This window comes from Athene cunicularia (genome assembly GCF_003259725.1).
Source record: "Athene cunicularia isolate RWA chromosome 6 unlocalized genomic scaffold, athCun1 chr6_part1, whole genome shotgun sequence".
Taxonomy (NCBI): domain Eukaryota; kingdom Metazoa; phylum Chordata; class Aves; order Strigiformes; family Strigidae; genus Athene; species Athene cunicularia.
In genome coordinates this window covers 23,436,898-23,462,228 of record NW_020799105.1, presented here as the reverse complement: position 1 = coordinate 23,462,228, position 25,331 = coordinate 23,436,898, and the positions used below count along the sequence as shown (strand labels likewise).

The 25,331-nt window shown below is 40.6% G+C and overlaps 1 protein-coding gene across 1 annotated transcript in view; it reads left to right on the top strand.

The window, feature by feature from the left end:
* ADAM12 (ADAM metallopeptidase domain 12) overlaps nucleotides 1-25,331 on the top strand; it is a 171,759-nt gene that overhangs the window by 84,914 nt on the left and 61,514 nt on the right. Inside the window, exons 4-6 of the mRNA XM_026851654.1 lie at nucleotides 6,636-6,714; nucleotides 10,360-10,436; nucleotides 21,986-22,169. Coding sequence (XP_026707455.1) covers nucleotides 6,636-6,714; nucleotides 10,360-10,436; nucleotides 21,986-22,169 — 340 coding nt within the window. The remainder of the gene's footprint in view (nucleotides 1-6,635; nucleotides 6,715-10,359; nucleotides 10,437-21,985; nucleotides 22,170-25,331) is intronic.

Below are 25,331 nucleotides of genomic sequence, written 5' to 3'. Positions count from 1 at the left end.
ACTCAAATTCTCGATCTACAGACCATGTGAACCAGGCTAGAGGCTACTACCATAGAGTTAATATTGAAACTTTGGATGCTTGGTTGATTTCCTAGCTATTATAGTTTTATTTTGCTCCTGTCTTTTCCTCAGAATTGTTGTGCTAATTAAGCTCTGCAAATTTCAATCTCTCAGGTTCTTCAATTATGACATTGCAGTCCCTCTATGGCAGCACACTGGAGTGTAGCAGATAGGATATTATGAAGTGGAGACATTCAATGGGAAAATGTCCAAAAGCATTTCAAATCACTTAAGATAATTAAACAAGGGGAAAGAATGTGTGGCGTTTAAAGAATATGTGGTGGTTTTGCGAATAGGATGATGTTAGGTGCCTGTGCATGGGAAACTCATTACCCATGCTTCACTCATTCGTTATATTGTAATGAGAAAGAATTAAAAAAAAAAAAAAGTCTCTGTGAGTATGCCTCTGTGCATACCAGGAGGTACCTGCACTGAGACCACCACTGCAAAAGCAGCAAGGAATGAAGGCTTAACAGACTTGTTTATTCCTCTGGATATACCTGCAAAGAAATACAGCAATCGCAGAAATAACAACTAATTCCAGTCTAAAGGTCAAAACGACCTGAACGGAGATGCTGAAGAATTAATGGAGCATGCTGGTGTCAGTAGGCAGTGGTTTAGATGACATTTTTTATAACTGCCTATATGCCAACCTGTTTCACTCTCCTCACCTCCCCTATTTGTAGGCAAGGTTTAAAATGCATGGCTGGAGGGCTTTTAATAAGAGGGTGAGGATGGGGGAAAAAACAGGCACTTTATCGTTCAGAAGGAGGAGAAAGAGTAACAAGTATAAATAAAGGTCAGGTGTCTGTCTGAGCTGCAGGCAGCATGTCTGAGGAGAAGGGAAGCACCATGGTCAGGTTTGGGTCAGCCTCGCACGACCAGCAGGTTGTTATGATCAGTGATCCCAAGGAGTAGGTGGAGCAGCTGCCTGTCATCGTTTAAGACGTCACAGGCATATTTAACGTTCTTCCTAAAATACCAGTTCTTAAAGCAGTGTAACTATACTGAGACATTAAACAAAACCAGAGGTAAGCAGAAGAGCAAACTTAAGAGCATGAACAGTGCGTGTTCCTCTCCAAAGATCAGTAGGTTCGGCAGCACCTTCTCCCTATCATTCAAACCAACCTTGTGAAACCTCCTCACCAAAGAGCGCGTTGCTGTGAGGTTGGACCCCAGAACAGAGATGTCCATGCGTGACCATATTTGAAACAAGATTTAAGGTGCAGATCAGGGGCCGCCTTTCCAAACCTCTCCACAGGATAAGGAGTTGCAGAAACAAAAATCAGATCATACATCTCAGTGCAGTGAGTCTGGCAGTGTGTGTGCAGAGTACCCAAGGTTCATTCACGGGCATGTCACACCTCAGAATCAAACAACTGACAAAGCTCTAGCTCAGACTTGCGGCTGCTTTACACCTCCATGGGATTCAAAAGAAAACACAGTGCTGCTTTTAGAAATTGCTCGTGGTGTTTCTGTTTCAGGTGTGGGTTTTCAGCTAAATGTCCAGTGCATGCTTCGTGTTGCCCCATCTCAAAGTCCTAGTTAAGGCTCGATGGCGGCAGGCAGGTGGTGCTACATTCCCTGGATTGCCGGGTGGGTTCAGGCTGGGTGCCCAAGAGAAGCAGCCCAGGTCCTTGCTCACTCACTAGCACTAACAGCCAGCCAGTGCTAGCATAAGCAGACATTTATTGTTGTAAAAACTTGGGTCTCTTCTGCTGACCCTGATTCCCTGCTGAAGCAAAGGTCAAGTTTTATGCTCCATGTCATGCCAGAGCAAAGCACAGTTCTTCTGAGACATGTAACGGTGAGCCACGCACCACCCAGCGTGTTGACAAAACATGTACCAGACCATCCAGGCATCACATTGTTTGGCTTTAAAGCAGAGCCGTTGAATCTCGGTTGCTGAGTGTCACTTCAGTCTCACAGAGCAGCTCCAAGAGACTTATAAATCTCTTTTGATGGATAACAATGTTGGAGCCTTCCCCCTTCTATCTGTATTGCAGGGGGATGACCTGGAGCAGGGAGGGCAGGCAAAGAAATTTTATCCTAAAAGACGGATCGAAAAACAAGCCTGTGTGCGATTAGAGATTTGCTCCTTAGGCTTTTGTCTACTAGTTTCTCTTATATCACCAAGGGAAATCCTGGTGTCTGCTCCCACTGTGACAATGCTTAGATTTTTTTCGGTAGCTCTAACATGAAAAGTACACAGTTCTTGTCGGGGTTTTTATAGCCTGATATTCTATACTTGGCACGTGGATGGTTAAGGGAGATTTGATAATAATCTGCACTTACGTGAGTGATATATGAAGGGAAAGCAATTGTTTCAGCTAGTGGAAGAAGTGTAACTGGGAAAGGCTAGAAAAGGCTGAATATCAGGAAATGCATCACGACAGTCACGTCTGTTGGAATGCAAAGTAAACTCCCTTTGAAAGTGGTGGGATCAGCATTGCTTCTGGCATTTGAAGCTCAGTGAGACAGAACCTGACGATCTATAACATACTTGGCTTCCAGGGAGGCCGTCTGTGTGATCCACTAGATTTTTTCCATCTCTTACTTCCACAAGTCTGTCTTTCTGACTCTCCCTGGGTGATGAAATATCATTATAACCTTTTGAAATAATATATTGGTGCCTGGAGAGCAGGGACTGATTTTCTCATTTGCAAGTGAGAGGCAGTGTGTTAAATTACCATTCCTGTCATTAAATGGATTGAGTAAAAGATCTGCTGTGTTTAAAACAGGACATTTTCTCCCACCCCAAACCAACCACCTAAGACTTCATGTTGCAAGGGGGTGGGAAGGTGAGAGTTAGAAGTTTAAATAACATTCATGATATTCCCTGAGGCTTAGGTTAGTGGAAGCTGCTTGACACCTGAAAATGGTTCAGCAAATCTGACAGGGAAGCTTCCTACTGATTTACAGAGGATGAGGAAGCCTGTGCTGTGTCTGTCATAGATCAGGAGGGATAAAACGTCCTTCTGGGCCGTCAAACCTTCTACTTGTTAATTTGTCTCTGGGAAAAACAAAAAAAATCTGTGGTGCTGACAAGCATAAGTAATTTAACTTAAGAATTGCACTTTTGCATCTTCACAGAATAAGTGAGAAAGTTGTGGTGTTGTTTCAACTGATTTTTTTTTTTTTAATCACATTCAGCAGTTGATGCAGTTCGCAATAGCATTTGTTTCTGTCTCTTCATGCAGCGCAAAAATTGATAATCATCTGGTACTGCTGAGCGTTGTAGCTGACAACATTTGAAACTCCAGACGTGGTGATGAATTGCACTGTGATATATTAATGCTATTTTGATCTCTGCTCTTTCAGAATTACATTGATCCAATTAGGTTAAGTAGCTTGCCATCTAAATTAATTTACTTTCCTCTATTAATCTCTTTTACCGTGGGTCAAAACCAGAAATGTAAATCAATCTATTACATTGCATATCTTTGGGGGACAGGGGGGGACGGGGTAATTAAATTGCCTAATAGATACATACGTCAAATTCATTGTTTGGTATGTTAAACATTATTGCCATAATTGGAAAGTGAAGTGGTGCACACTCAGTTGTGGAATTTGAGTGCTTGTTACACTTAGTTTTCATAACCTTTCAAGAAATGCCTTTGCATGACGTGTTGTCCCTGGATACGAATGCTTCATGCTTATATGGCTATACAGCTTTTAAGATATTAGACGTTTTGAAAGCGGGGTTAACAGCTTCTTTCTCTGCCAGAAATTGTTGGGCTCCCTGGCAACGTGTCTTGTAGAGGTCCCCAGCCTCTACAGTGTGGAGAAAGCCTTTCCTCTGGCTTGCTCTCAAACTAGCACTAGCACCGTACGTGGCAGGAAAACAGATGTCTTGCCATTGATGTCTTAGTTACTAAACTGAGGGATGCAGACTCCTGAAAAACTTTCTCGTTTCCTTAAAAATGTCCTCCAGTGGTACAAGAAATTTCCATGATCTGAAATTCTACTTTGGCTTCTACATTGGGGCATACTTTTCATTTTATTAGGTTAGTCCAATAGTGGGACTCCATCATCTTGGTGCTCTTACCAGTCTTTTACTACTCACACTGGGAATTCTTATGTTCAGCCAGTATTTTCATCAGGGTAGAGAGCAAGCGTTCATCCTGATAGATGACAGCCACACCAGGAATTTGCTATATTTCCTCACTTAATACATAGAACTGTCCATGAAAGACGTGAATGAAAATGGAGCATTGAGGTAAGGGAATGAGATCTAGTGGCTGGAGATTGAATGTTGACGCAGTCAATCTAGACACAAAGTTTTTACATTGAGCTTAATGGTATAACTTACCAGGCTTATGATAGCTTCTTAATCTTGGGAGATCTAGACAAGGGCTCTATACAGCAAGGAAATGGATCTGGTTCCATCGTGGTCCTTGTACTAGAAGATTAATTCAAGTCAAATGACCTATGTAATGCAGCAGGTCAGATTGCTGATCACAGCGCTCCCTTCTGGTATTAAAATCTGTGAATCGATGAAATATTTTCTAAACCTGTGCCTGAGGGTAGAATGAACAGAAGCAGAAAGGTCACTTTTATCATCACTGCTGTCAAACACTTTGGAAATAGCAGAGCACAAAGCGAGTATATTGTTCAATCGCTTTGCCCTTATGCTACATCTGTTACCCTGTCCCATTAAATAAAAATTGTTCCAGTATCTTGTATGAAATCCCATTTCCAAAAAGCACACAGCAGAACTCTGTTGGTTTCAGCAATAATTGGATCTTACCTTTTGCCTTTGCAAAGGTAATTAAGGCCTGCTAAATGCAGAACTTAGCAGTGTTGTTATATAAATAAAATGATAATTAAGAAAGCAGCTGCTCTTTGTGATAATGAGACAGTAGGAAACACGGATACAGCACGTGTTGTTTCAGACAGGCCTTCTAGAGGCTGCAGACAGAAGAGGTGAGATAGACGTTGGCGTCGAGTGCTGTCCAAGACACCAACAGGGGGGATGAGGTGTCCTGACGGAGCTGGGTGGTGAAATGCATAATCTAAATCAACACTAGATGCTTGGTTGGGCAACCAAATCCTGCTCTAGGTGTGGTGGTTGGATGAGATCCAGAGCAGCTCCTGTACAACCCACCAGATGCTGCAGTGTTTTAACACTACATCTATTAATATGATCATATTTCCCACAAGCTGAAAAATGTGAAGTGAGGATCCGTGCTTGAATATTCGGTGTGTTGGGGCTTCACTATCTTCATCTTTTTATGTTCTACTTCCTTCTTTTTATTCTTTCTTTTTTTTTAATTTATTTTTAGTCTTGTTCCATTCATCTGTTTTCTTCTACCTTAAGACAGAGGCTTTTTAAAGACGGCTTTTCTCTCTAATAAGTGTTTGCACTGTTCCTAGCACAGCCAGGTCCTGCCTGTGACTGAGCCATTGGATATTAATGTGCTGCAAATAAATCAGTAATGAAAATTAAAAGCTTGTTCATGTTCTAGTTTTAATGTTTATATAAAGTCCAAGAAATGTGTACTGAGACTGTGAACTAGTTCACCCTAGTGTATATGCAGGAGTGCAGCATTAACCACCTTTAAATAAAAGAAAGGGCCTGCTTTGTTCAAATGAAAAACCAAGGGAGAAACATGTCTTTGAAGTGGAACAAAAAGAATATTGTGAAATGGTGTGCTAAAGACATTTGATAGTCCAAACTCCCCATTTTTCTGAAGGTGGTGGTGGCATTCATCTTTGGAATCTTCTGCGTTACGCTTTTGCATTTCACTAGAATGTTTTGTGAAAACCAAAGCACGTTTGTGTTGAGAAGCATAGCTTAAGCCCTACTTTAGAAGTAAATGTGAATATGTTTTCATAGCTGTCATGCACATGCCCGTCCCTAGAGATTTCTGGAAAATGAAAATTGCAAGTCAATATTTTTTATATCATTGCCAAATGTAGGAGGGGAAGTGTGGAGAGAATGAGAACAAAACGTCTCATCACAGACATGATCTTTCACCATCTCCTGATACATCTTCTCAAGTTGTTCGATCTTCATTAGTGAATATCCTTCTCTGATGATCAGAATAAATCCGGTACTTTAAGTTCTGTAATGTTCTCGTAGTGTTTTTCCTTGTGTGTCTGTGGAAGAAGTTTCATTTACCAAGAGCTAAATTAGTCTTTGGGTGGTCACTTGCTAGTGAACACAACACATTGCATAGTAAAATAAATAACACAGGGAAAGCATTTTCCTTTTCCACAAACCACCATTACTTAACAATACTCCAATCGCTTAGATTTCAGATTTAACGTAAAACGTGTTGAAAATTACATGGAAGATTCAATACTGAAATGTGCCGGCATGCAGTCCTCATTTGGAAGAGAAAGCAGACTGGAAACTTGTAGTCTTTCACGGTTAACAAAGGAAGTGTTCATGTACCACAGCTTCAGGTTCTGGAGTTATATTTTTTCCTTATTTTGCACGCAGCCCCAGTAGTCATTGTATCGTTAATGCCTGGCTTTGATCGCTGTCTCAAACGGAACAACGGAAGGACAAAGTCAAGGTGATGTGGCCTTAATATTACGTGTGCTCTATTTTTTAATTTTTTTTTCAGGGGCCTGTTAGCCAGCAGCTTCACAGAAACACATTATTTGAGAGACGGCACTCATGTGGTTCTCGCACGCAATTACACGGTAAGGTTGGTGGGTAGATGATGCTTCATCGTTAAAACCCAAAGTGCTCTCTGCTGGGATCTGAGCCATGGGATGAAACAACTCGATGTATGATCTTTTTTTATTGTTGCCTTCAGTACCTTTTTGACTCTTGTGATCCTACACATGAATTTTTAGAGAGAGAATTTAAAGGAAAACTGTGGGGTTTCAACCAGATGACTTTTAAAATCTGTAAGATTTAGTCAGCTTCTTGGAAATATAACCATTAAAATTTTATAATAAACGCTGCCATTGTTGATCAGTTATGGAGGAAAGTCCTGGCTCAGTTAGGAAGAAAGCCCTTAAATATCTGATTTCCATAGTGCAGAAGCTCACATCAGAGGCTTTGAAGGCTTGGGTGTCCTTCTGCATTGGGGAAACCATGTCTGAGGTTTGGGAGAGGGGATGGGTTGGTTGGGTTTATTTTTTAATCCAGACCATAAGACTGTTATGTATATACTTTATACATATATATGTGTATATGTATATATATATTTAAGTATATGGCTAATTTGATCCTTGTTAAAATCAGTAATTTAAAGCTGCTTTTCATAAATAAAAAATGCTTTAAGGCAGTAATGGTTTCCTCCTCTGACAGTATGAATGCCTTAATTAGAAACAATGCAGCATGTGATTTTAATTACAAAGTTTATCTTTTATCTGCCTAAGTCCTATAAAGTATTTGTTATGTTACGTTATTTATTTATTGGCACTGTCAGAAGAGGCAACGTGCTTTGGGTTCCCATGCATAATGGGCTTTGCTGGTATTGGCGAAAGGCATTATTTCTGTGCATAGTGTCTTACTTCTGAAAGAGCATCTTCAATATAGCTCCAGACCTCCCAAGTAAAGGAATCATTTTGAAAGCTTTCAGTGTTTTCTTTGTTGCTGGATGCTCATATCTTCTTCAAAATCAACTTAGTAGAAAATAGTATTTTTTTTTTTAGAAAAAAGGAAGGGTGTATAGATTCCTGAAGGATGTAAAAGGCAAGAAATGAAGCACACTAGTCTTTGACAGATTAACCTACGTTAACATGAATATGTGTACAGCTAATGATAGCTAGGCTTTCCCTTACTAAAAGAAATACATGTTTTCATAAAGGCAGTAAGTCATTATTAATACTGACAGTGCATTTTGCTGCCTAAAAGATTTTTTTTTGAGAGAGAGATCAGTGAATTCATTTTTCATTAAATGCTGCAGTATGGTTTAAAAAAGATAAGTCTCTGTGATTTTATTTTTATATCTCTTCTTCACCGAGGACATCAATATAGTCTGCAGTTGAAGCCAAATCCAATTTCCCATTGAAAAGTTGCTTAGTCAAATTCTGCTTGGAGGTCAAACCAAGTCAGGTTTGTGGAGCTGTCCTTTGGGGAGTTTCTCTAGCACATGAGTCAGTGTCTAGGTTATTTTTCTGGTTTATAACACTTGAAAAAGTTGCAGTTGTCAAAAGCTGGTATTTATTTAATGATCTCAACCAAGGGTAGAGTACTGTTTTAAGTATGACAAATCAGCCATGGTAATTATTTGTTTTTACAGGGTCATCCATTTTGTATACTAGTTTACAGGAATAAAAAAAAATGTGGTAGGAGAAAAAAAAAAATCCTGCAGTTCAGTGGAGTTACTGAGCTAGAAATCAATTTTCTACCAGTCCAATTGCAGGCCATGGTCTGATAAGTTTACAGTTTCGGTATTGAACTTTGGCATCATATAGCATGTGTATCTCAGAGAAGTTGTGAAATGGGCCACAACAAGGAGCTCAAACTTAATAAAATGACAAGTTGTATGTGGAGAGGGAAAGAAATCAGGACCTTTGCCATAATTCACTCTTTGATAAAGACAGTTAGACTGCAGCAGCAGCCTGTGTGGGACAAGATATCATCTTGTCCTCCCCATTTCACCGAGGACTGTGCTTAACACTGGTGATGCTAAACCCCAAATGCTGCCGCCTTAAGAGCTCTGAGCGGCACCTCTGCCTTATACTTACTTAAAGTGATGAGAATAAACCGATTTTATTTTTGATTTTAGACTGTTTCAAGGTCACTGTATGAGAGTCGGTACCGAGGCTGTTTTTTCTTATCAACTGGATGCATGTAACTGATGATATTAAAATAAAGTGAAATAGTACACTCACACTGAAAACTTTGATGTCCGTAGCAATTGTGATTGAAGCAATCATCACAAAAAAACAGTCTATGACTTCCTCCCTTCTGTTGCAGTTTTTTCCTTGCTAATGTGTTACTGACTCTTTATGAGGACTGATGATAAAAATACCCAAGAGTAAAAAAGTATTACCGTGTTTCTGTCATTCCTTTCCCTGAAAAAAAGCTACTGAGATTTGTATTTAGAAAGTCAGATGTTGCTGTTCTGTGTTGAGTTGCTCATGTTGGAAATACAAATGCTCTAAACAAGAATTCTTCATGGTATAACCTTATTTGCAGAAAATTCATATCTGAATTGTGTCATCTTGCCCAGCATTTTCAGGGCTATTGCTTCCTTTAACAAAATCAAGGTGGTCTTTAGAAGTCTGCTATGTGAGGCTTTGAAAGTGAAAGCCATGCCCCAAAACTGAAAAGGTTAATTAATGCAGCTAGAGGGATGTGAATGAACCGAGTAATAAAAAGGCATGGTGAGATGACAGTCAGGTTGAAGCGTGAATGATAACTTTCCTTTGCACTAATAAGATAGGAACCTTTTACAACAGTGTTTTCAGTTTCCAGGTGCCGTTCAAAGGAGCCATGAGAAAAGAAATGCTGGACGTGACACAATCATTGCTTTCCAGCCAGTCACATAATTGGGAATGTAATATAACCTTTAGTCAACAATAAAATTAACCTTGATTCCAGACAGATATGTGTATGTGCTGAGAAAGTCTCTCTGTTGTGGGTGCCTTTTGCAAGGAGCGGATTATTAAGGAAATATACAATAACCTAGCCACAAAATGAAATTGGATTGTTGCCTCTCAAAACAGAAGACCCTCTTATTCTTGGTTGTTCTTAATAACATGCAGCCACTCGGTTGGGTAATTCAATAAAAGGTTTCCTTTCCAACCTGTTTCCCTTCCCCCTTCATTTGCTCTGTGATTTTTTTTTTTTCCAAACTATAGGGTTGGGACTGGCTTTTTATACTCCTTTTTATACACAGCTACCTCTTATAGACATATATCGATATAAGTGACCTTAAATAGAAATACATCTCTCTAGAAAGTAGTGAAATGTGTCAGCTGACTTGTTCATCTGATTAATTTTATAAAGTATTCCATATTGTAGCTTTAAATAACACAGAAAAGGGTGGTCAGTCATGCAATTTAAACACCATTGACCATCTTAAAAAAAAAAAACACAAAAAAACAAAACACCAAAAAAACCCCACAAAACAAAACAAAAAAATGCACCCCTCCTCAACCCTTTGGGGTTTATAAAACAGCTCAACGTTTTCATATAGGAACTATTTGGACTGTTAAGTACAGGGACTATTTATTGGGGCAGGAAAGGTGCTGTCAGTGTGTTTCTGAATGCTGTAGCCTGAAATTGATAATCACTTTGAAATAAAGGGGATGGGAAACCATGAGAAAACTGGAGCGCAAAGAGCATTTATGACTACTGAATTGTTATCTCTTTTTTGCAATCAGGGTCACTGCTATTACCACGGCAATGTACGGGGGTACCCCGACTCCTCAGTCAGTCTCAGTACCTGCTCTGGACTCAGGTGAGTCAATATTTCGGTAATATGTGAGCTCCTTAAGAAACCATCCTACTACTTGTTGAGTTCTCGGTTTGCTTTTTAATTAATGTATCAGTATCCTTTTTTCAAATGGTGCAATCTCTGTAAAAGCATTTTCCCTTTAGTTGCTCTGAAGAGAAAAAAAAAATAAAAAAAAAAAGATAATGCAATCTGGGGGTTTTCCATGACGTCCTCCTCTCTTGCTGCCCATCCTTCTCTATATCCTTTAGCAGCAGCGCAGTGCTTGGCACAGTTTTGGGCTGGCAGTGCCCGGTGGCCTTCTAGTCCTCCTTGTCCTCAAAGCTCTTTCAGCAGCGATGGCAGGAGTGCTTTGCAGCTGCAAACTCTCACATCGTCCAGCAGCCTCATCATTAGGGGAGCTCGCTTTATCAATAGGGCTGTGGAGCTCAATAAATTGTGTCCATGGCAGGTAGGATGCTCAGCATTAGGATTTTAGCTACTTGTTAACAGAAGAGAAGCAGATTCACATTGCTGAAAATGAAACCTCTTCTGAGTTTGAGAAAGGAACAGGCTGACAACGTTTTAAATACACAATGGACACAGTTCAGGAAACAATTATGTTCCTTACTTGGACAATCAGAGACTGGTATTTACTCACAGAGCTGTTCCAAATCACAGTAATTAACTGTAAATTGGCTCTAGTGCTCTCCCTGGAAAACCCAGTTTTCCTGTCAGATTTCCAGCTGTCTCAACCTTTTCTGGGTTTGTTTAATTTATCTACAAACAGCATGAGTAGCTGGAGTCTTTTTCCTTTGATTTTGCGTTTTGTGCAATGGTGGTATTATCAAGGCTTTTATAACAGAGCTCTAGGACAGACAGCGCAGAGAGAGCAAGCAGTTTGTTACCAGGAGCCCTCTCCCCATCAGAGGGACCCATTTGCTGCAGTGGGTGGTGGGATTCCTGGGGCTCATTCCCACATGGAGAGGAGTTTTATGGGTGCTCGGGTATGTATCTGACATTTTCCACACGTTTACTCTGGTTAACCCCTTGCATGGACTATGCAGTCTGCGTTCACCAGGCCTTCTCACTGTCTGTAAAAATATAATGCCGTGCTGTTGGTATTTTAGATAGAGGGATCACGTTGCTGCAAGGTCCACAGGGAAAGTTTGCACCATGTGGGACAGGGTCTGCACCAATGTATTGTTCCAGAGCTACCTAAGAAATTAAGAACTCTCAGGAGAAATTACTCTTCTCCACATGAAAAGCATTTTCCTTCTTCTCTAATGTGCTCTTTTTACAGTTGTTGAGCTCACAGAGTGCTTTCCCTGTTTTAGGTAGTCAGGTATGTCAAGGCAACATATGCTAGCAGTGACATTTTTCTTTCATCTGGCACTATTGCAGGTAAAACCCCAAAGTGCAAGCTGACAGGCTCCTTCCTCATAGGAAAAATGTAGCAGCATCTTTTTCAGTACAAAGTTTCATAAGCTTCCCTGCCAATGCATGTTTTGCTCTAGCAGAAGAACAACTGAGGTTGCATCTCAGTATCTGTGCCCATTTAGCTGATGCATTCGCTGCCGAGGTTGGTTAAGAGAGCGTCCATGAGCGAGAACAGTTTGTGATAAGTGTGCTTGTTGACTTACTCCACAAAACTTATTTCACAGCCTGATAGTCAATAGTAATAACTTCCAGTCATTACCTGTGCTTGATCTGAGCCAGCTATGTCTATTTGAAAGGCTTCATAATGCACTGTCAGCTCCTTGAACCATTCAGGCCTTCTTATGAAAACTGATTAGGAACAGAAGGCCGGGTGGCGTGAAATCCCAAGTAGTTGCACTGAGGTCCTGAGAACACTAAGCATGTTCCAGAATCAGGCCCACAGGTCATCATCTACCTCTGACACCAAAACATTGTGACAATGCATCCCTTGAGAATTTGGGTGGAAAGATCTAGTCGAAGATACCCCTGCTCATCGCAGGGAGGTTGGGCTAGATGACCTTTAAAGGTCCCTTCCAACCCAAACCATCCTATAGTTCTATGATTTACTGCACGTGATCCAGTCTGAAATGATATGAGGCAAAATAGGACAGTTCAAAAGTACTTCATGGCTTACTTTGCTGTCGACTGTACTAGTATTACAAGTTGAAAGCGTAGTTATGGATAAGACAGGACAGGACAGGATAGGACAGGATGATGTACTTTTGCCCACCAACGTGCTGGAGTAGGGACTCTTGTTTCTCCCCAGCAGGATAAAGACTGCAGACTGCTGGGTAGTAACATAAGACATGATGTGGCCATGGACCCCTGGGTGAGGACTGTCCCTGGAGCAGCCATTTCACTTGAAGCAGCCAGTGGAAGGCAAGACTGGTCGTCTTCTCAGGGTGTGTTCCTGGCTTTGTGACAGTTTCTAAGTGAATTAGACAAATCTCTCTGTCTCAGTTTCTCCATCTGTGAAATTAATTTAGAGATTCTTACCTACCCCACACAGCTGTTGCATGGGGCTAAAGTTTAAGTGCCCGAAAAGCATCTAACGAAAGGAAGTGCAAGCTGTTTGCTCACTGAAATCTCAGAGCATGAATATCCTCCCATTCCTACGAGACAGGCACCTCAGGCATCGTTCCAGGTGTGGATGGGTAGGGACTGTGTCTTTTCCTCCAGATTAGGAGAGTTCATTAAAAGACATGAAACTAGTCATAAAGAATAGGTTCCACGTTTTAGCATGCTCTGAAGCCTGGTGCTCAGCGGTAGTCACAGAAGCAAAAAAGGATCATAGGAATTACTGAGACAGAAATAGAGGATAGAACAAAACCCCTCATTACCACTTTAAATCCGTATTGCACTCATCTTGAATTCTTCATGTAGCTCTTGTTTTCCCATCCCCATCTCAGAAAAGGAAACATTATAGGAAAAGGTACAGAGAAGGGCAAAAATTATGATCAAAGGTACGGAACAGCTTTTATCCAAGGAGAGAAAATAGACCAGGATTTGTCACTTTTGAAAGGAGATGACGGAGAAAAGGGGTATGATGAAATGAGGATGAGTGTCGTGCTGAAGAGGGGACAATTGCTGAATATTGTTTGTAACCCCAAAATTAGGAGACATCAAATGAAACTTTAGAGCCAAAGAAAGTGCCTTTTTATTCACTACATAATGAATCTGTGGAGCTCACCGTCACAGGTGGGTGTCAATTTAAAAAGTATCAGTAGATTCAAACAAGATGAGACAATATGGGGAGGGGAGAGGGGGGAGCCTCTCCAGGGCTGTCAAATCCAAAGGTGTCCCTGCCGTCAGAGCTGGGGGTACCAACTGGGGTGTGCTTGTTATGATCTTATATCTTACCCCTAAGTATCTGTCGTTGGCCGGGGCCAGAGACAAGGTGCTGAGCTGGAGCAGCCTTGCTCTGACCTACTGCAACCATCAAGCTCTTACTTAGAGTGCAACCACATGGTTGAGCATTCGAGATGTGTTATTAGCTTGTAAATACAACATGATTACTCTATGATGAGCTACAGGAAGAATCAAGTGTGAAATCTGCAAACTAGGGCAGGTTTGACTAGTTTACATTTTTCAGACAGATAGAGGGGGTAAGATGGAAAGGAAAGTAGACTTGGCTCTCTTATACGCAGACGCTCCCGTATTTCAGCTGAGTTACGTCCTCTCAGACATAACATTCGAGTGCCTCACTTCACGCAGGATTACAACAGCATAAATAGTTGGATTGACGCTGATAGCTGCCTAAAATGCAGGTTACAGGAGAATAGAATCATGCTGTAATCTGTATCCTGCTGGCTCCTCCGGAGGAGGAAGAGCTGAATGGCGAAGAGAAGACAGTAAATGCTGAATGCACGAAATGGGAACAATGGGCAATCAGGGTTTCCGGCACTTCCATCTGGTTAAGAAAACCAATTAGACCGTCAAAGCTTGTGGGGAAGTGAAGGTATGACAAAGTCAAGGCATTTCCTTCCTGTCCTCAGGAAATACCCTTCTGTTTATCAAGCTCGGAGGCTCTTCATTTTTTTAGCAAGTAATTTTGGCCTGGAGCCACCACACACACATCTTCTGTGATAAATTTGTATAGACTCGAATGATTTTTTTTTTCCCGTTAATCTCTCTGCAAGTGCAGAACCTAGCAAATGCACACAAAAACGCAGCCTAAAGAAGAGCACGACCTCCATGGGCTGGCAGAGGACTCTGGCATGGGGACGCACAGCTACAAAGGCATCTTCTCTGGTGGGGGAAGCTTGGGGAGGGTTCCCAGAAATCCCTTGGGAGTTTAAGGATACAAATCTCGCAGGAAAGCCTTTTCTTCTTGCAACACCAAAAGACTCTTTCAAATCCTACCTGCTAGATAAATTGACACAAACAAATAAATATTGTTATTGTCCAACCTCATCAGCAACTGAAAGGTGCTGGGTCCACAGTGGCAGGGGATAGGGCCCCAGAACTGACCAGTCAGTCATTTTTAATGGGATTACATAGTTATGTATGCTCCACGAGGCCTCCGGTCCTAGAGCCATCCGTTTTTCAAATGGTCTGGCTGAACTCACTGCATCCCAGACACAGTCAGCTGAAGAGGGGATTTAAATATGACACTCCAGACATCGGCTATTTAAAAAAGGAAGTAGGAAACCAGTGAGAAAAAAAAAATAAATCTAAATTCCTCATGACTCCTCAAGCATGATTTCCCCACAAAAGGGGGAGATTTCATCCAAAAAAAAAAAAAAAAAAAAAAAAGTGTGCTTTTTCTCCATACTTTCTGAAGAGCTTTCAGTTCATATAAACATCTCGCATGGTTTGTAAGTTATCTGACCGTGAAACTACTGGAGGTTTTTGAGTTTAACGTTAGAAAGCACTCAGCTTCTGGGGTTTCATAGCTTCTGTACTCTGACTATTCAAGTGGGAAACAGCTCCTGGATCACGATCACCTCTGTGATCTGAGATGAAGGTTATGTCCATTCTTTGTTAACTGTGCACACTGTCCCCAGGTGCACAGTAACACACACACACACACACACACACACACATACATTGCTGCTACAACCAGGACAAGCATGAGACACGACCCGTACCTGGCTGTTTGAGCCTGTCTCCATCAGATCTGTGTCTGACAGCACTTAATTTAAAAAATAAAACCCCAAAACAAAGAAACAAACAAAAAAATCTAAAACAAAAAAAATATATTTTCATACATTTTGTGACTTGAAAAAGCATCCTGTGAGCCTTAACGTGGAGTTCAAGCTTGAAGCAAGCCTTCTTTTATTGTTAGGCTGCACAATGCTGTAAAATGTGCTCTCTAAATCGGCACTGATGCCAAGGTCTCCTTCCTTCTTCATTTTTCTCTGCTTTCCTCAGTCTGTCTTGTCACCCTCCCAGCTGAGCTCACATGTGACACTTTCTCTGATAACACAATTACTGCTTCTTGCAACCCAAATGCTGGACATGAAATTGCATTATCACTTTCAATTCAAGTAACTCCCTGTTTAAATTCCAGGCATCCAAGTTGCAGACCAATATGTATTCACTCTGGACAAATCTGTCTTGCACTGAGAAAGGATTAAGTGCATGCTACAGTAGTCTCTGGGTATGACTGCATTTTAGACACTGTGCTATAGAATTTATTTTCAGGTTAATAAAAGGCATTGGCTGGAATAAAACGTATTTGAGTAATGATGTGTCTGTGTGAGAACACCTCTGCCACCACTGCAATATGTAAAACCAATAATGCTTCTGCTTTAACCTTCCTTTGAGATGTTGCCCCTTGTTGATTTGGGTCAGACTTGTTTAGTTTAATGGAATCCTGATGTGCAGTATAGTAGGGTAACGGTATTACTTGGGTCTTGTGTGATGCTCTTGATCTATGGATAATTATTGTATGTGGTTACTAAAATTTGTCCCGTTTAAAAGGTGATGCAGAAAGAGGTGAATTGCATGTCCAAGGCTGCCCAGGGGCGGTGGTGGAGACAGGAGTACTTCTGTCTCTGGAGTTCAGCTCCCATTCTCTGCTTTTCCCAGCCCTTTAAAGTTAAAGAATAACCAAACCATTTAGCAAATTCCTAAATATCACCCGTCCCATTAGAAAAACAGTCAATAGATCACCTTGTTCATTTATCCCAATAGTATTCATCTGTACTTATTAAAACAGTCTAAAATTGAAGTTTTCAGTCACTGCTTCATTTTTCTTCCTCTTTTGTTTCGTTGCCTGCTCATTTGCCTGGGAATTTGTTATACAAAGTCCTGAGAATGTGGAATGTATAAGAAAAATAAATAAAAATGCCCTACCCCTTTACAGATCACCTTCTGATGCCATGCACGCTGAGAAACATTGCGGTGTTTCTACCGTACCTCCATCGTGAGCATCATGAGAACAACACTCCAGGGCCACAAGGCTCCAGTTCTGTTATCTGTTCTCCCAAAACTCTCGCTGAAATCACTGTGATCAGATTTTTTTTTTTTTTTTTTACTTTCGAAGCTGTAGCTTTAATTATGAAATGAAGGCTCTGTAGGTTTTTAGGTGGCACATGAGTACTGCAGAGTCTTTGGCTGTGTCTGTGGGCAGAGACGGACTTAATGTGAATGTGTGGTGTGTAAACATGACAGCCCTCTATGGTCTAATTAATTTCCTACAAACTGAAAACATCTACATTCCTCTTCCAGTGGTAATAGAGCTTTTTATTATTATTGTTTAGAAATGAGTATAACTTTGGGCTTCATTAAAACCAAATGTTTAATTGCATTCATGGATATCAAATATATTGATTTACTTAACTTTCCCTGTGTAGTACAGCAGAATAATATATAACAGTTTCATATAATGCTATCCTAGCCAAGTTTTACTTCAGCATCACAATTTCTCAGACAAGTATGCATTGATAGTTTATGTTGGCAGGGCCTTTGCTTCTGCTGACAAGTTGGAAAAGAAAAATCCCATTTATATTTTGAGATTTCCTAAAGCCTGTTGATTTATGAAATACGACTGGTCTTGCATTAAGTTTGTTTTGTTTTTTTGTTTTTTTTTTTTTTTTTTTTTTTCATTTGACTTTATCGACAATTTAAATAGTGGAATTATTCCATCAAATTCCATTTCCCTAATTGAGAGGTTCCTGGCAAGTTAGACAGCAATTAAGAACAACTTAATTATTTAAGTTATGTTTTAATTTCTTCTTCTATGAGATTGAAGCGTTGTCCCACCACAGGCCATCTCATACACACATTCCCCATGCATCCACATGGCACGTACGGATGTACAGTGGGCAATTACCAACGAGCCGTTCGTATTTAGAGCTGATTAGCAGCAATGTGGATGTGGTTTATCTGGTGCTGACCACCAGACATGAACAGGATTCAAACCCTGTTGAGAGGTAGAGTAAAATATTAGCTCAAGCTCAAGACCACACTGAAACTGCTTCCAGTTGGCTTGGAGCCTGTGAACTGATGTCTGGACATACTGTATGGTATAGATTTATTTTTTTTTTCCCCTCTGTCTCTACTACCAGTGATGAAAAGGACAGCCTGATAGTTTTAAATAGGGTTTGAATTGTCTCATGTCTTTCAGGCCTGGCTCATTTGCAAGATCTTTCTGACTTCCCTGCATCAGTATGGTTTGGGACTGGGGAAGACACAGATGCCATGAATTAGAAAGCTGGGAACCAAAAAAATGTATACTTGATATTGCATTTTTCCCAAATATTTATAACTTTTGGAATTCTGGTAGTCTTTTGCCTCGTAGAGGTAATGGTAGAAATCCCACAGATTTCAGTAAAAGTTGATCTTAAAGAATGGCCACTTCTCAAGTACTCACAGAGTTGCTGAAATCCCTTTAAGGTTCCTTGTATAGTTTTTGGTTGGGGATCTCTAGTTTAATATACTAATTGCCACGTTGGAAAATATTATATAATTTAACAACATCTCCTGAAAAATTGAAAAGCTGCACCATCTTGTTCTTTGGGGAACATAGGCTGACTCAGGAGTGTGGGAGAACCATGTTCATGGGGAAGACACAGAAGGGGTCTAGGAATAACAGTGGCTTTTGTGAAACACCTGACAAAAGTGGAAGGAAAAAGTAGTTATGGATTTATTTTATTTGCATCAAATTCTTAGTACTGAATGACTGGTAGGCATTGTTCATCTAATCCTGCCACATCAGAAAAAAAAAAAAAGAAACCATAGCTTTTGACTAGGTGCTGTGCTTGGCAGTGATCAATGGGGGGAAAATGCAATTGTAGGAAAAGAAAATTAGTCAGAAACAGAGATCTGGCCAAGAAAATTCATACTTGATATTCATTATCTTATTACAGATGGTCACAAGCCAAGGGCTGATATCCTGTAGGCAGCACTCAAAGGATAAGTGTGCATTAAATGAAAAATATTTTTTCCTTTATGCTGAATATGCAGATAATTATTTTATTTTAATTTTTTTTTTTTTACCATGGCATTGCCTCATATGCAAAAATAGAACTGTTCTTTAAGGCTCATGCTGTCACTTGAGATGGGAGGCTCAAGGACCGGAGCCTCAGTAGGCAGCTTGGGCTCTTGCATGCTCTAGAAAACAAAATTAATCACTCTGGTATCTGATCATTTGTCCATGTCCTCTGCACCTAAAGAAAATGAGGTGTGAAGAAATGGATATTTAGTTATTTTAGACAGTAGCTGGGTATACAAAGGGTACGTTGGAAACCTGGCATTGACGTGGTCTGTTTTGGCTATGAACTCTTGAGAACAAAATGCTGGATCTTAAGGGAACAAACAAACAAAAAAAAGAGTGCTTTACCCACTAAATGGATACTACTAAGTCTCTCCCTTTCTAGCATAAATTAAAGAAAATTATTTAAGTCCAGGTCTGGGGTTTTTTTAAGTTAATATTCTAAGCAGGATACAGTTTAGCATTAAAAATAAAACCCTTAATGGTTTTCTGTTGGCTTTGAGTTGTCTAGTAAAGGGAGATGGTCAGGCTGGCCCATTTCAAACAGTGACTAATGGACTTCTGCCTCCGTTGCTGTTCCAACTGCCTCCAAAATTAAATGATTAATTGCACAAGGGAAAGACAACAATCCTTCTGTGATTTTGCTGATTACAGAGTTGCTGATTATCGGAGTAAAGGGAATACGTTGTCCTAGTTTCCTAAATTCTTCAAGGAATGAGGCAGATCTGAAAATAATTTAGAACTGAAGGGTGTAAGGTGACTCAAATCACGGGGTGACCTGCTCGGAGGTCCCCCATATGTCCTGCATGCCATCGTGTATCCTGCCTGTAGCTGCAAGGGTTGCAGGGATAAATCAGTCCTGCTCTTCCAGCTGTGATCCATCAGACACAGCACGCCTGTGCGATGGGTAAATAATAGATCTTACCTCATTTGCCAAAGGTACTAACGAAGCTACAGATGGATTATCAGCCCCTGATTCTTGGTTCGGATCAGTAAAGCAGGATCCTGCAAATGCTGTCGCACAGCCTTTAATAACATGGGGTTTGTCTTTTTTTTTTTTTTTTTTTTTCCCTTTCTCTTGGACTTCTAGCTGTTGTAGTTAACAGTAAAATGTTCATCTGTTGGCTCGGCTGAACTGATGCTAATGATGTTTTGTACCAAAACTGTGCAGTCAGCTTGGAAAGAAAATTTCAGTTAACTGGTTAGGAGGCCAAAGGCTTTGAGTTTCTTCATTGTATCTTGCTAAGTACAGCATAGCTAGGGCAGCATTTTTTCTAATCATTTAACTTTTTATTTTTAAACCGGTCTTTATGGTGTCATTAACCTGCTTCTGGGTCCTTCCTCTATTTTCTTTTTTTCCTTTTTTCAGCTTTATGCAGGAGAATTGTATAGAGACACGTATCACTCTCACAATGGTTGTAGCATCTTGCCTTTGTTGCAGTACAGACAGAAATAAAAAGAGCAGACACTTCCTATACATCAGAAAGACACACTAATAAAATACAGCCAGCTTTGGGCTGAAAATGATTGCTGTTTAATAGCATATAGAGCAGTTTAGAGGAGGAATTGAGGAAGAATGTCTTGGCCAATTAAAAGTTTCATGGAATTCCAGGTAATTATTGCCGCTGAACCTTTGCCAGTGCTTGGGGATTAACGCCTTCATAATTTAAAGACAGGGGAGAAATTAGTAATGCAGTGCACTATTCAGTGTAGTGTCTAATTGATGAATGCTTACAGCACCCCATAAGCAAATGCTTATCCTTAGTTTACAAAAGAGAAAAGGAATTTTAAAAGTGCCTTTCTCTGGTCCTCAACTAAATCTGATGTCCACCTTGATGAAGGAATTATCTACGGATATCTCCTGTGTGGCTGCCAGTATGTGCTCAGGATGCACGTTAGACACTTGTAAATTAGTCACAGAGTATTAAATTCCTTTCTCTGACAGTAATTTCTACCTGAGCCCTGTCTGTAAACCTACTTTACGCCTTCTTATGCTGTGCCAGGCCTGAGGTACAACAGAGCAGTCTTCTTACTCTACGATCCTACAGTTGCAATTATAATTACTAATGCCAGTGGTATTGCTGGAGATTATATTACTTTATGCCATGTAGTAACAGAAACCCTATCCCAGCATGCACAGACCATGGAGACCCATACCACACTGTCTGTATTTCCTCTGCTGAGCTGAAAGAGCAGCCTTATGCCTGCAGTTTCCTCAGCAGAAGGAACTGGAGAGATATTCAACCTTTTGTCTACTTTGTTTTACTGTAGTAGCTCAGAAGAGTTGGGCAGGATCCAGCACAAGAACACAAGCATGGCTTTTGTTGGGTGAGCTGTCTGGAGTGTTTAGGTAGAGCAGGTTTTGGTTAGGAGTCATCACATAAAGCCCAGAATTGGCCATGTGTCCTAGGTTCTTCCACAGGTTTCGTGGAGCAAGGTGGGGTATCTCTTCCTAAGCCACTCTTTCCTCTTTGCATACTGTAGCTTATAGTGCAGCAAGAGTGCTCTCATGGCTGGAAAAATCTTTGAGATCCTCAGAGAGCAGGTGGCATTGCTGTAAAAATTATCATTTTGGGTAGAAAAAGGAGTTAAATGGGAATCCACCTGTTAATATATCTGAGCTTCGTTCTGCCTTCTCACTGTGCAATTTTTAATAATCCAGTTTGATACCGCAATGCCTCTTTCATCCTGCAGAAATGATGCTTGCATCAGCATTTGGTTTAAAAGGTGTAATGCACACCGCAGATCATAATGAATGCTTTCACTCTGCACCTTTTCTTACAAAAGCATTTCAGCACGCTTTTGTTCATTATTGCTTGCCATGGGTCCTCAGAAGCATCATGACTCTGCTCAGCGACGGCAATGCATCACTGGGAGAATGGAAAACACATAAAACACAAATATAATTTTGCTCTACAGTATGGCACTTCAGAAGAGGAAAATTTTCTTTGAGCCATTGCTTCTTTTAAAGTATAGTGTGCCGCAATGACAAATATACAGCTTTGATGTTTCCTGCTCCACTCAACCATGACATTGTAAATCAGCGTTTTGCTTTTTCATACTCCGTCATTATCAAAACCTGTTGTAACTTTGTTGTAGACAAGCATACGTTAGCTCTTGGAAACCATGAATCTTACCGTGTTCTCTTCTGTAACAGGGGAATTATTGTATTTGAAAACAAAAGCTACATTCTGGAGCCATTAGAAGGTGCTACAAGTGAACACAAGATCTACCGAGCAGGGAATTTGAAAATAGCCCCAGGATCTTGTGGCCACCAGCTGGACATCTCTGCCGTGAGAGCTAACGACAGTGACACATCACACCATTCTCAAGCTGGCAGGGTAGGTGGATGACGCACTTCTCTGTTTCTGGTTTGCTGAGTACATCTCTGGTAATATTTTCATATTACTGCCTACCATAACTCTTTATTACAAAGGGTCCCTCCTGAGCAAAACATTAAACCATACAGTCAACTTCTGTTGATGAAATGTGCTTAAGTGCATGCTTAAAATTAAGCATATACTTACATGATTTGCTAAGGCTTTATTACTTTTTCTCGATCCTGCATGCATTACTTGCTTTTCTAATTTATTTTTGGTAAGGAAACGGCACAAAAAAACTGATGGTTTCATATTATGGTAATATATTTTGGTTCATGTATGGTCATAGCCAAAATTTAAGACCCTATAAGAACACTGAGCAAAGTCTGGTAAAGTTCTTGCCCACCCAGTGTGGAAGAGAACATGAGAGTTCTGGTGCTTTGCTAATATTAGGCTTTGAACCTTTACATTCTAGTAGGAAAGTATCTTACGCAGACAAAACAAGTTCTCACCATATTATTTTAAAGATGTATTATTGTAGTTGGTTTTACACAGGAAGAATTTTATTTAATGTGAAATGCATCTAGGTAATGGAAACTATAGAAAATTAAATGAGCTAAAAATCAGGAAGAGGAAATACTGTAATAAGTTCATCTGAATATTGTAGGAGGATTGTAGAAAAGACTGGTTTAGGTGTTCAGAATTTAATACAAATCTGCCCTCAGCACTTATTAAATGTCACATATTGGGATTTATACTTGCATGTGCTGTTGCATCAGGTTAATTGTAAGGAAAGCAACCTAAAGGGCATCCCCTAGATATTATTTATGTCGTGGAATTATTTTACATTTTAGGAATATCAACTATTACATCTAATGCATTAGCCTTTGCATATATCATTTTATGGGCTAAGTGTATCTCTAAAAATGTGTGCAGGTTGAAAGCATTGGAAAAGTCCTTTTCACAACTTTATTAAGGTTTCCCCAGAATCTTTGGACTTTTGACTGAATTTCCCTGAAGTAATCAATGTAACCCCGGGAAACTGAAATAAAATGTGTGCATACAACTAGGTGATACAGTCAAAGCAATTTTACTATTACCCTTACGGTTCTCACATTTTGTTGATGGCTTCAACTATGTGCCAGAATTCCCCTTAAATATCTGAAAAATATTTTTGCTGTGGTTATGTGGACATAATTATAAAACCTGTCAACGGTCACATCATATGGATAGGTACAATATATATAATGAGTGTGTTGGATACGCTTCTAAGGTATGAATTTTAAAAGTTGTCAAGTGTAATGTGTGGAGCGAGTTTTCACATTTCAGTGTTGTCATCGGCTAAGTAGGCTGTCAGGGCATACTGAATAAAGATGACCTGCAAAATATGGAGACGTAAGGCTGCTGCAAATTACACTGGGTGACAGGAGTAAGCAGAAATCTAGTCTCAGGTTCAGGGCATGATGAAACGTTTTCATTTATTGACAGGTTTGGGGAAGCTTTTTGTTTGGTTTTGGTTTTTTTTACTCCCCTGACTCTTCACTCAACTGTCTACACTACATTCTTATTGAGCAGGGCTGAAATGTGAGATCAATATATTACAAAGTTAGACTACTTTTGGGTTACAGAAAAATGATGGAACAAATGGTAGACTCAGCTTCTCAGATCCAAACACTAGATTTAATAGGACAGATCAGGGAAGGTAGCAGATGTGTGCAAACACGGTTTGCCCCATTGGAGCTGGGTCTCTAAATACCAGGTCATTTCATAACGCAGTGGACTCGCAAGTTCCAGCAGGGAGTGTGTTTTCCAGTTGAGCTCCAGTGAGATAGGATCCTACAGAAAGCAAGCCTGATGTGTGAGACAGCCCCTACAGTATGGCTTTTTCTCTGTAGCCACACAAAAAAAAAAGCCATTTTGGTGGTGCTGGTGGTCCAAAAGTCAGGCAGGTGAGCTGTTCAGGGCAAGTGGATCATGGAGAAAGAGAGAAGCTGCAACACTGCAGTGTGAATCGAGCTGGGGAAGGGCTAGAGTGGCATGGACAGCAGTTTTGTGATAGATCAGATGTGCTAGAAACAGGGGAGAAAGACAACGGTCAGTGGAACAAAGCATAGTGTCTTCCATCTTGTGTATCAATCATGGCTGTGTTACTGACTCTTCACTTTAATTCTGAAGGATTAACTCAGGCAATGGACTGTGCAGTTGATGCAGCTGACTGCAGAAAGCAAGCTGAAAGAAGTCGTAATTAGGTATATTTTTATAAATAAATATTGTATCCAAGGAATACACATAGCCTTTGGGCAAGTCTCAGGAATGGATTCGTTATGCAAGTCAGTCACCAGAGGCTTACACGTTTGTACCCTGCTAGCCAGTTTCTCTCAGGCTAGCTCTCTCAAGTCCAAACAGTTCTACTCTCGGTAAAAAGTAAATGGTTTAAACTGACTGATGTAACAGAGCTCTTATATCTTTGTACCTGCGTTTTCATGTCTTATCTTTTACTCTTCATTTAGAAGACGACTAGAGGCACCTTGGAGGTAGGGAGCCCGATCAGGACTGCATAATAAAAACCTTCAGATTTATGGTAGACTTTTACTGTCTGAGAGATCAATCCTGCCACAGACAACACCCACTTGGTAATTTGCCTTACGTGGCATCTCACTCGTGTCTGATGTATTCGCAGGGAGGTAAATGGAGCTCTGCCAGAGCACCCCAGGTTCTGCTGAAGTCTACTGAGACATGGCGAGTCCTTTGTATTGCATCTGCTGCTGTTCCAGGAGCAGCAGGAGGGGACGTGCTGCCTCCTTGGTGTCCTGGCTCCCAGCCAGCATACTACCAGGCCCTGCCGGTGATCTGTGTGACCGGCGAGACATGGGCATGTGCACCAAGGCTGTGCACACACTATGACCCCGTGGTGGTGGCAGTTGCCTCCAGTAGAGCACAAAAAGGTGACAGGGAACCCCAGTTCCACGAGAAATTGTAAGAACATCTACCCAAGCTCATTTTCCAGGCCCCCTAATAAGTGTAGTCCTGTGAAGTGTTTGTGTCACTGATGTTTAGTTCATTAATGATAGCTTTTACTGCTTTCTCAGTTCATAAATACTGTCCAAGTGGAACTCAACTATTTTCCAATTATTGTAGTTCGAAGGCTGAGTAACACTATTAAATATGAGTTTGAAAAGTCAG